Here is a 12,110-nt window from a genome sequence, read left to right as displayed (position 1 = left end):
AGTTGTGTCCAACTCTTTTGCAACCCCATGGACTGTAGCCCACCAGGCTTCTCTGTCCATGAGATTTCCCAGGCAAGAATACTAGAGTTCATTGCCATTTCCTTCTCCAGGGTATCTTCCTGACCCAGGAATTGAACCCATGTCTCTAGCATCTCTTGTATTACTAGGCAGATACTTTACCACTGAGGCAAGGGAAGCCCAAAAGAACTCTGAAGAATACCTAGAGGCCGAGGGAGAATATCAAAGGAAAGATAAATTTTGAAGGCGAGTCCCATCTTTTAACTCTGGGGTTCAGTTCAAATTTCACAGAAGGTGTGGTTTTAGCCCCACTGGATGGTGGAGAATTTTGGTGGGTTTCCAGGGCCAGAGCTGATCTATAGTCATTGAGCAAGCAGGAGATAAACCTTTGGGACACAATTGAATTGCAGCTGGTAGAGTTGAGGTGCAGGTACACGGTTTAGAAAACAGTGTCTGCATTGAAAGGGACATGGGAAATTGCCAGGGCATAAGTGACTGACATCTCATGTGTGGGCACCTAAAGCTGCTGTAGCCCAAGGACTACAGTTCACATTATGTACATCAGGAAGGAAGTTTGTTGGCTTTGGTTGGGCTGTAGAGTTGCCAATCACAATGGAATGAAACTATTAGAAATAACAATAGCAGTAGGAAAGAGGGAAATCCACAAAAAATGTGGAAATTGAACATACTCTTAACCAATATATCAGATAAGAAATCACAAGGGAAATTAGAAAATATCTTGAGACAAATGGAAATAAAAACACAAGATACAAGGACTTATGGGATACATCCAAATCAGAGGGGAATTTATAGCTATAACATTTACATTAAAAAAGAGCTCAAACCAATAACCTAACTTTACAACATGTGGAACTAAAAAAAGAACAAGCTAAACCCAAAGCTATCAGAAGAATAGAAATAGTAAAGATTAGAGCAGATATAAACCAACAAATAGATTCATGGGATTAGATTTGATAAGACAGAGTGCCTGAAGAACTATGGACAGAGGTTCATGACATTGTACAGGAGGCAGTGATCAAGACCAGTCCCAAGAAAAAGAAATGCAAAAAGGCAAAATGGTTGTCTGACGAGGCCTTACAAATAGCTGAGAAAAGAAGAGAAACTACAGGCAAAGGAGAAAAGGAAAGATACCCATCTGAATGCAGAGTTCCAAAGATTAGCAAGGAGAGATAAGAAAGCCTTCTTAAGTGATCAATGCAGAGAAATAGAGAAAAACAATAGAATGGGAAAGGCTAGAGATCTCTTCAAGAAAATTAGAGATAACCTAGGGAACATGTCATGCAAAGATGAGCACAATAAAGGATAGAAATGGTATGGACCTAACAGAAGCAGAAGATATTAAGAAGAGGTGGTAAGAATACATAGAAGAACTGTTTTAAAAAAAAAAGGTCTTAATGACCCAGATAACCACGATGGTTGGTGACTCACCTAGAGCTAGACATCCTGGAATGTGAAGTCAAGTGGGCCTTCAGTTCAGTTCAGTCGCTCAGTCGTGTCTGACTCTTTGCGACCTCATGAATCGCAGCACGCCAGGCCTCCCTGTCCATCACCAACTCCCGGAGTTCACTCAGACTCACATCCATCAAGTCAGTGATGCCATCCAGCCATCTTAGGAAGCATTATTATGAACAAAGCTAGTGGAGGTGATGGAATTCCAGCTGAGCTATTTGAAATCCTAAAAGATTATGCTTTTAAAGTGCTCACTCCATATGCTAGCAAATTTGGAAAACTCAGCAGTGGCCACAGGACTGGAAAAGGTCAGTTTTCATTTCAATCCCAAAGAAAGGCAATGCCAAAGAATGTTCAAACTACCACACAATTGGATTCATTTCACATCCTAGCAAAGTAATGCTCAAAATTCTCCAAGTGAGGTTTCAACAGTATGTGAACCATGAACTTCCAGATGTTCAAGCTGGATTTAGAAAAGGCAGAGGAACCAGAGATCAAATTGCCAACATCTGTTGGATCACAGAAAAAGCAAGAGAGTTCCAGAAAAAACATCTGCTTTATTGACTATGCCAAAGCCTTTGACTGTATGGATCACAACAAACTGGGAAATTCTTCCAATGATGGGAATATCAGACCACCTGACCTGCCTCTTGAGAAATCTGTATGCAGGTCAAAAAGCCATGTGTAGAACTGGACATGGAACAACGGACTGGTTCCAAATTGGGAAAGGAGTACATCAAGGCCGTATATTGTCACCTTGCTTATTTAACTTATATGCAGAGTACATCATGCAAAATGCCTGGCTGGATGAAACAGGAGGTAGAATCAAGATTGCTGGGAGAAATAATCATAACCTCAGATATGCAGATGACACCACCCTTATGGCATAAAGTGAAAAGGAATGAAAGAACCTCTTGATGAAAGTGAAAGAGTGAAAAAGCTGGCTTAAAGCTCAACATTCAGAAAACTAAGATCATGGCATCCAGTCCCATCACTTCATGGCAAATAGATGGGGAAACAGTGGGAGACTATATTTGGCCGGGCTCCAAAATCACTGCAGATGGTGACTGCAGCCATGAAACTAAAAGATGCATGCTCCTTGGAAGAAAAGTTATGACCAACCTAAATAGCATATTAAAAAGTAGAGACAGTACTTTGCTGACAGAGGTCCCCTAATCAAAGCTATGGTTTTTCCAGTAGTCATGTATGGATGTGAGTTGGACCATAAAGAAATCTGAGGACCGAAGCATGGACGCTTTTGAACTGTGGTGTTGGAGAAGACTCTTGAGAGTCCCTTGGACTGCAAGATCAAACCAGTCAATCCTAAAGAAATCAGTTCTGAATATTCACTGGAAGAACTGATGCTGAAGCTGAAGCTCCAATACTCTGGCTACCTGATGTGAAGAACTGACTCATTGGAAAAGACCCTGATGCTGGGAAAGATTGAAGGCAGGAGAAGGGGATGACAGAGGATAAGGTGGTTGCATGGCATCACCGACTTGATGCACATGAGTTTGAGCAAGCTCCAGGAGTCGGTGATGGACAGAGAAGCCTGGTGTGCTGCACTCCATGGGGTTGCAAAGAGTCAGACATGACTGAGTGACTGAACTGAAACTGAGAATTCTATATAAAAATAATCAATAAACCCAGAAGCTGTTTTTTTGAAAATAACTGCAAAATCAGCAAATCTTTCTCTATGACTATACATATCGACAGAGATAGAAGACTTAAATCACTAAAATCAGAAGTGAAAGGAATACTATAAACAGTTGTAGACCAACATACTGATAATCTTGATGAAATAGGCAATCTTCTAGAAACACATGAACTACAGAAACAGTTCAAGAAGAAATAGATCTTGCTGGGAAAGATTGAGGGCAGGAGAAGAGAGCCCTTCTCCTGAGGGCTCCCTTCAAAGGATAAGATGGTTGGATGGCATCATTGACTCAATGTACATGAGTTTGAGTGAACTCCAGGAGATAGTGAAGAACAGGGAAACCTGGTGTGCTGCAATTCATAGGGTCACAAAAAGTCGGACATGACTGAGCAACTGAAAAACAACAAATAGGCCTGTAACAACAACAACAAAAAGCAATTAAATCAGTAATCATAAACCTCCCAACAAAGAAAAGCTTAGGACAAGATGGCTTAACTGGTGAATTTTAGAACACCACCAATACTTTAACTCTTCCCACAAACTGAATTAAATAGAAAACTAACCAACTCATCCTAAGAGGTCAACATTACCTTGATTTCAAAGCCAAAACAAAACAACAAAAAAACAAACCCAAAAAATCTACTGGGGAACAAAAAACAAAACCAAACCTGAAAGCCAGTAACCCTAATGAATAGGATGCAAATATCCTCAAACAGTACTGGCAATAATAATATGCTAGTGAATTCAGCAAGCTACTGAAAGGATTAACACTGTGGCCAAGTGGAATTTATCCAGGTCCTGTGAGGGTGTTTCAAAATAGGAAACCAATGTAATGTGCTACATTTATAAAGAGGAAAAATCTAAATAATAATATCAACTGATGCAGAAATAAGTCTGAATTAAAACTATAAAACTCTTAGGACAAAATATAGGTGTAAATCTTTGTGACCTTGGATTAATGGTTTCTTAGATATGATTCCAAAGGAAAGAAATAGACAAATTGGAATTTATCAAAATTAAAAACTGTTTTGCTTCAAAGGGCACTGCCAAGAAAGTAAAGAGAGAACCTAGAAAAATGGGATAATATTTATAAATAACATATCTGATAAGTGACTTGTCTGAGTCCTTTTGCTGTAAAGAATACCATAGCTGAATGGCTTACCACAATAGAAATGTGTCACAGTTCTTGAGGCTGGAAAGTTCAAGATGAAGGTGCTGGCAGATTCCATGTCTGGTGAGGGTCTACTTTCTGTTTCATAGTTGGATATCTTTTCACTGTGTGCTAACATGGCAGAAGGAGCAAGTGAGCTCTTTGGGCACTACTCCCATTTGTGAGGGCTCTGCTTTTATGACATAATTGTCCTGTAAATGCCCCGCCTCCAAATACCTTTACATTTGTCATTAGGGCTTGACACGTGGATTTTTATTTGCGGGGGTGGGGGACACAAACATTCAGACCATAGCAGAACTTGTATATAGCGTACATGGAACACTCTGATAGTTCAACAATAAAAAGAACCCCATTGTTAGGGACTGAGTATGCATATGTTGAAATCCCAACCCACAATTGGAAGGTGCAGCCTTTGGGAGGTAATCATTTCATAGTGTATAAATATACCAAGTGGGCTTCTCTGGTGGCTCAGAGGGTAAAGCGTCTGCCTGCAATGTGGGAGACCCAGGTTCGATTCCTGGGTCGGAAAGATCCCCTGGAGAAGGAAATAGCAACCCACTCCAGTACCCTTGCCTGGAAAATCCCATGGACGGAGAAGACTGGTAGGCTACAGTCCATGGGGTTGTGAAGAATTTGACACAACTGAGCGACTTCTGTTTCTTTTCTTTTTCTTTCTAAATATACCAAAACATTACATTGTACATTTTAAATATATATAATTTTAATTTGTCAGTCATACCTCAGTAAAGCTGGGGGAAAAAAGAATGATGGGGAAAAAAATGTGTAGTAAGTAGGCTATAAAACTCTCAGCATAAAAATACAGTCATGCTCAAAACACTGATCCCTAGAGGAAAAGTCACCAGATTAACAGTGATTGCATTTGGAAGTCGACTGTATGCAAATTTCTTTCTGAAGAAAATGGTGACTATGGGTTGAATGAATGGTAAATGTGGCATGTCTGAGGTACAGTGAAGAAATAACTGACAAAAGCAAACATTAAATGTTTTTTTATTATGAAATAGTTTAAATATACAGAAAGATACAGAGAATAAAACCCCACAACCAGCTTTATTATTTTAGAAGAATTGGCCATGATTGCTTATTTTTTCAACAAATGATTTCTCATTTTTCTCCCTCTCCAGAGGTCATCACAATTTGATGATTATTTCCATAATGTTATTACACTATTTTCATATGGTATTCAGCCATGAAAAAATATGTAATTTTGATTTGCATGTTTTCAAACTTTATATAAATAAGTAGAACCATATCATACAAAATACCCCCTAGTTCAATTTCAGTATTGTCTCTCAGATGTATCCATGTTGATAGAAATATCTCTAGTTCCTTCATTTCAACTTCAAGTCTAACATTTAAACCCCAATGATTTTTTTGATTGCCTAAAACTTTTCATTTCTACAAACACTGAAATGGGTCTTCATGTACATCTCCCTGAACACGAGAGGCCCCGTAGAGGTTTAAGTTGAATTTCTGGGTCAAAGAGTATCCATATCTTCAACTTTACTAGATATTGACAAATTCTTTTTTAAAAACTACAGTAAGTCCCCTACACAGGAATGAGTTCTGTTCCAAGAGAATGTTTTTAAGTCCAATTTTTCCATGTCCAACTGTTAGCCTGGGTACCCAAGTGACACAATTGGCTATATAGAACTCTACTGTCGGAGAAGGGAATGAATGGCAACCCACTCCAGTATTCGTGCCTCGAGAATTCTGTGGACTTTTCACACAAATAATACATAAAAAGCAAAAAATAAAGAGCACGTTTTCAATCTTATAGTACAGTACCTTGAAAAGTATAGTAGTACAGTAAAACAGCTGGCATACAGGGGCTGACACCAAGGGAACAGGCAAGAATTACTGACTGAAGGAGGGAAGTAGGATATGGTAGAACTGAAGGATTGTCAGCAATAGAAGATATCAGCTACATCACTGCCTGCTTTTACGCTTGCTTCTGGACATTGTGGACTTGAAATAAAGATACTGTACTACTGTGCTCTGTACTGTGAAGTACACAAAAGCACAGCTACTTGTAGAGGATGGAAGCATGTCACAAGGTACGCCAGACATGTAAACTAACTTACATGACTGAACATGTGAACGCACATACACATCTTTGAAAGCTTGCAACTTGAAGGTTTGTATGTAGCGGACTTACTGTATTTTCAACTGCATTGTATGATTATTTCTATTGCTCCACATCTTTCCAGTAATTAGTACTGTGATGCTTTTGAAATAGTTCATTGTGATTTTGTTTCCCTCACTGCCATGATGTATATTGTCAATTCTTTTACTACTCCCAAATCCATTCTTTCTCTACTGGTATTTAAACCATCTTTATCATACGCAAATTTTCTACAAATAGATTTGATTCAACAATTTTATTGCTGTTCTTTAGAATTCACACTTCATAGGTTAATTTTAAGTTTTAAGATTTGATGTGAAATTAAAGGGCAAAAAGGCCTATTGAGGAATTTTGTTGGAATTGCAGTGAATTTGTTAATCAGAAATAATGGATAACTTTATTATCTTGAGTCTCTTCAGCCTAGGCTACATAATACCCTTTGATTTATTTTATTATTCTTCAGTTTTCTAGACCTAGAAAATCTATTGTTTTAACTCCTTGAGGATCTGGTCTTTGTATCAAACATGTTGTCTCCTTATGTCTAAATCAGGGTGTGGCAAACAGCAGCTCTCAATATTCACTGAATGAATGAAACTGTATATATATGTGTGTGTGTGTGTATGTAGTTTGTAATTTTCTTCTCTCAATCCCCTTTGGTTTCAGTTTTAAAATCACTTGATAAAAACTTATAAACTTGGTATTTTTTTCTGTAATATGAAACAGTTTAGATGAAATCACCTAGATTACCCATACTATTACTTGGGACTGATGTTGTTTTATGCTGCAGTATGAATTTCTTGAGGTTTTGGAGTTAACTGCAATATTCTCTGTGCTTGATCTAAATAGAAGTTCTGTATTTTTCTCAGTGAACCTTCATTTTCTTTAATTACTTTATCTAATTCTTTCTCTCTAGAAAACTCCTAAAACCAGCTGTGTTATATAGTTCTACTTCTATTACTTGCCTATAGTAAAAACACTCCTACATATATTGTAAAGTTTTTAGGTTGTCCCAGTTGTGACCTGCTGCTTTCCATGGATATCCTTCTTTGTCTACTAAGGAATCTTATTTTAGCTGTAAGGATTAAATGAGTTAATATATGTTGAGTATGTAGAATAGTGCCTGGTGCATAGTAGGCACTCAATACATGTTAGCTATTATTATTTAGTTGAAGATCTGCTATATTTGATGCACTAGGTGAAGTACTTTGCATGCAAATTTCTTAATATGCACCAATCTACAACAGACACTATTTCATTTAATACTCACATTTCTATACTACAGTATCCTTTATTATCCCTATTTTAAGAATTAAAGAAAACCCTGAGTTTCAGATAAGTCAAGCAAATTACTCAAATTCACACAATGCCAGAATAGTAGGAGCGCTATGATTTTCCAGAATCTAAGCTCTTAGTCCTGGTAAGTGCCTAGATCTGAGAGAGAAACAAATAAAATAAGAACTAGATAATGAAGTTCCTCATAGACAGTTTTAAAGACTGTAGATGTTAAAGAACAACAGCAAGGCAGTGATGTATTATTATACTTGAAAATGATCATTTTGGGTGGATGGTGGGAAATGAATTTAAGGGGACCAAAAGTTGATACAAGAAGATCTGTTAGAAAGCTACAGAGTGATCCTCATGATTGGTCAACAGAAACTAACAGAATTCTATAGCTGAAACTACCATTTAGTAATCACTTGAAAATCCAGATGTATATTAGAAATATCTTGGAAATTTTTTAAAAACACAAATGCCTAGGTATTACTTTTCCCCGCAAAACTCCAGATGTGACTCTAATGAGCAGCCATGTTTAAAAACAACTGGACTATATGATGATCTTTTATCTAGTTTCACTTTTTCTATTTCATATTCAGTTCTCCCATTTCATTTACTTGGTTTTCCAATCTCTGTCTCATTTTTTGTTGTTCTTTCTCAAGCCTTTATCAAATGTAGTAGAAAAGCTTTTGTATACATACATACATATACAATATTATAATATATATTTTAAAAATATGAATTTTTGCTTAGCTAAAAAATTTATGACATTTTGGCTCCACTTGTTTGACTAAGTATGAATAGAACGCTAGATTTCTAATTTGTATTCACTCAAAACTTTGATATAGTCCCACTTATTCTGGCATCTAGCATTACTGCTAAAAGTCTAGAAAGCTTATTATTTTAGTGATTTAAAAATTTTTTTTTGAATGATGCTTGAAACTTCAATTCCGAGAATATAAAGAAATACTATGTTGTTAAAAAAACAAACAAGAAATTAACATGTGATACACTAACTATAGATTTGGTTCAAATTTCACAAAATTTTATGCTAGAGTCCATTATATCTTCATATCTTACTCGATTCCACACTGTATTTAGTTGCATTGGGCATGAAACAAATTCTGATAAATTCTCTTTTCATTTTTATTCTGTTACAAATATTTTCTAATTTTCATTGTTATGGTTTCTGAGATACACACATCATTTAAAAGTGGACATTTAATTTCCAAATACATGTTTTTTTTAAAGTATTCTTGATATTAATTTCTAATTTTGATATTAATTTCTCATTTACATGCTTTCTTCTGTGCAATCACCCTCTGTGTTTTTCCAGTCTTTTAACTTCATCGAGGCTTTTGATGGCTAAGTCAAAGATCTCTCTTGGTAAATGTCACATTGCACTTGAAAATGTGTAGGTTATTTTCAAATATCTTTTCATATTGATTCCTAACATAATTCCACCGTGATAAAAAAGAACAGACTCTGTATGATTTCAATACTTTTAGACCATGAAATTTTGCACCTCATTTTACATCCCTGGATATATTACAGAGTCTCTTGGTTTATAGTCTATGGGAACTTCAATAGAACTTATATCCTACTGTTGTGTGAAAATTATATAAATCTTAATTATGTTGAATTGGTTCATAAATAGTGCTTTTCTATTCTACTATATCCTTCCACTTTTCTGCCTATTCACTCTATTAATTTTTGAGAGTTTGATATTGAAACTCCAACAAAAAATCTTAATTTATCTATTTTAAAAAATAACTGTAATATATAGTGGAACTATATAACTTTGTTTTGTATTTTCCAAGTCTCCTGTAAATGTGTTATCATACTTTGATAATTTAAAATTTTAAAAAAAGAGACAGCTATAGAGTGATCCATGTGAGATGAGTCTTAAACTGGGATGGCAATATTAGGGATAGAGAAAATTGAGTATAAATTCCAAAAGTATTTATGAAATAGCCTACAGGACTTGGTGATTGACTGGATTGGGTGGTGAGAGTGACTCCCCAAGATGGATTCTCTGATGATGAGCAAGGTGTGCATGCTGCCTGAAAGTTTTCTTGCATTCCTTACATTCATAGGGTCTCTCTCCAGTATGAATTCTCTGGTGTTGGGCAAGGGATCCACAGTAACTAAAAGCCTTTCCACAAACATTGCATTCATAAGGCTTCTCTCCAGTATGAACTCTCTGATGTTGAGTAAGGGATGAATCATTGCTAAAAGCCTTCCCACATTTAATACATTCATAGGGTTTCTCTCCAGTATGAACTCTCTGATGTTGAGCAAGGTAGGCAATCTGGCTGAATGCTTTCCTACATTGCTGACATTTATAAGGTTTTTCTCCAGTATGAATTCTCTGATGTTGAGCAAGGTGTGAATTCTGGCTGAAAGCCTTCCCACATTCCTTACATTCATAGGGTCTCTCTCCAGTATGTATTCTCTGATGTACAGTAAGGTATGCACGAAGGCTAAATGCTTTCCCGCAGACATTACATTCATAAGGTTTCTCACCAGTATGAACTCTCTGGTGTTGAGCAATAGATGATCTATTGCTAAATGCTTTCCCACATTCAATACATTCATAGGGTTTCTCTCCAGTATGGACTCTCTGATGTTGAGCAAGGTAAGCAAACTGGCTGAAGGCTTTCCTACACACCTTGCATTCATAAGGTTTTTCTCCAGTATGAACTCTCAGGTGTTGAACAAGGTGTGCATTCTGACTGAAGGCTTTCCTACATTCCTTACACTCATAAGGTTTTTCTCCAGTATGAATCCTCTGATGTTGAACAAGATTTGATCTCTGGCTGAATGCCTTCCCACATTCTACACATTTATAGGGTTTCTCTCCAGTATGAATTCTTTGATGAAGAGTAAGGGATGAGCTCTGGCTGAAGACTTTTTCACAGTCATTACATTTCAAAAGTTTCTTCTCTGTATAGATACTCTTGGGCTTAATGGCAATTAATTTTTTTTTAAAGCTTTTATGTGTGTTATGTTTATATACTTTCTCCTCTTTGGGGATTATCTGTTGTGTATGAAGTAGTGTGTTGGGATGGAAACTTCTCCAAGTTTTGTTATATTCTTGTCCTCTTTCATCAACAGGGGCTTCTTCATGAGTGATTGTCTCTACCTTGAAACATGCTTTCTGATTCATTGGTTGCCCTTCAAGATGACCCTCACATTTCCATTCTTCTTTCAAACTGGAGTACTCAAGGCCATAGCTTGTAAGTTTTTCTATTACCTTCTGAGATGATTGTGGTTCATAAATGTCCTGCTTTGGGGTTAATTCTTCAGTCTCACACATAGATTCCCAGTCTGAAAAATAATAATAATAAAAGAATTCTCCTCTATTAAGTACAAGAAGGTACATTTATAAAAGTGCATCTATAAAGGATGTGCATTTAACAGCAAATAAGACCCATAAGAACACTGGTTTTTGTAGTTCTGAAGAGTGCAAAAACAATAACTGAAAATAAGTCATGGAGTAACTGGAGGGGAAGAGTGGAGAAGACTTTTCAAAGTCCCTTCGACTGCAAGGAGGTCAAACCAGTCAGTCCTAAAGGAAATCAACCCTGAATATTCATTGGAAAGACTGATACTGGAAGGTCCAACACTTTGGCCACTAACAGTCAACTCACTGGAAAAGACCCTGATACTGGGAAAGATAGAGGGCATGAGGAGAAGGGGGCAACAGAGGATGAGATGGTTGGATGGCATCACTGACTCAATGGACATGAGTCTGAGCAAATTCCAGGAGACAATGAGGACAGGGAGGTCTGACGTGCTGTTGTCCATGGTGTCACGACCGAGTGGCTGAACCACAACGACAAACTTGAGGAGGAATGATTAGAATTATAAGGAAATCAATACAGTAAATCATAGGTCAATAAGGATTTGTGTAGGTGGTTGGACCTGGTTATAATTTTATACATGTATGAATAATACAGGAACTGAATAATCTCCATTCTTACAGTTACTTCTTTCAAGAACATTCACTGAACCTTGTGCCAGATACTATTCTATATGCTTGCAGTTTCATTTCAGAAAGAAATGAAGATCCTTACCTTCATGGATCTTACACTCTTGGGGAGACCAGAAATAAATGCTAAATAAGTAAATTTTATTGTATGTTAGAAGGTACTGAGTGCTATGGAAAAAGAAAAACAGGATAAGAGAGATCAGGAGTGATGGTGAAGTCAAAGGAGGGAATCATTAATAAGTTAACACTGAAGCAAAGAATTGAAGAAAGTAAAAGTTAGTCACTTAGATATTCAGAGAAAGAACATTCTGGATAGAAGAAACAGCCTAAAAGCAAAGGCATGTTTGGTTTGTCTGAGGAATAACAAAAAGGTCAATGTGGC

The 12,110-nt window shown here is 36.8% G+C and overlaps 1 protein-coding gene across 5 annotated transcripts in view; it reads right to left on the bottom strand.

Moving 5' to 3' along the window:
* Positions 1 to 5,308: 5,308 nt before the first annotated feature.
* ZNF570 (zinc finger protein 570) overlaps positions 5,309 to 12,110 on the bottom strand; it is a 29,428-nt gene continuing 22,626 nt past the window's right edge. For all 5 annotated transcript variants that reach the window (XM_042230866.1, XM_060398568.1, XM_004015202.5 and 2 more), the window contains one exon: positions 5,309 to 11,064. In XM_042230866.1, the coding sequence (XP_042086800.1) occupies positions 9,710 to 11,064 (1,355 nt within the window). In that variant the 3' untranslated portion in view covers positions 5,309 to 9,709. The remainder of the gene's footprint in view (positions 11,065 to 12,110) is intronic.

Source organism: Ovis aries, chromosome 14, assembly GCF_016772045.2.
Source record: "Ovis aries strain OAR_USU_Benz2616 breed Rambouillet chromosome 14, ARS-UI_Ramb_v3.0, whole genome shotgun sequence".
NCBI classification, from domain to species: Eukaryota; Metazoa; Chordata; class Mammalia; order Artiodactyla; family Bovidae; genus Ovis; species Ovis aries.
Note: the sequence above shows the minus strand (reverse complement) of the source record. Positions and strands in the feature narration are given on the sequence as shown.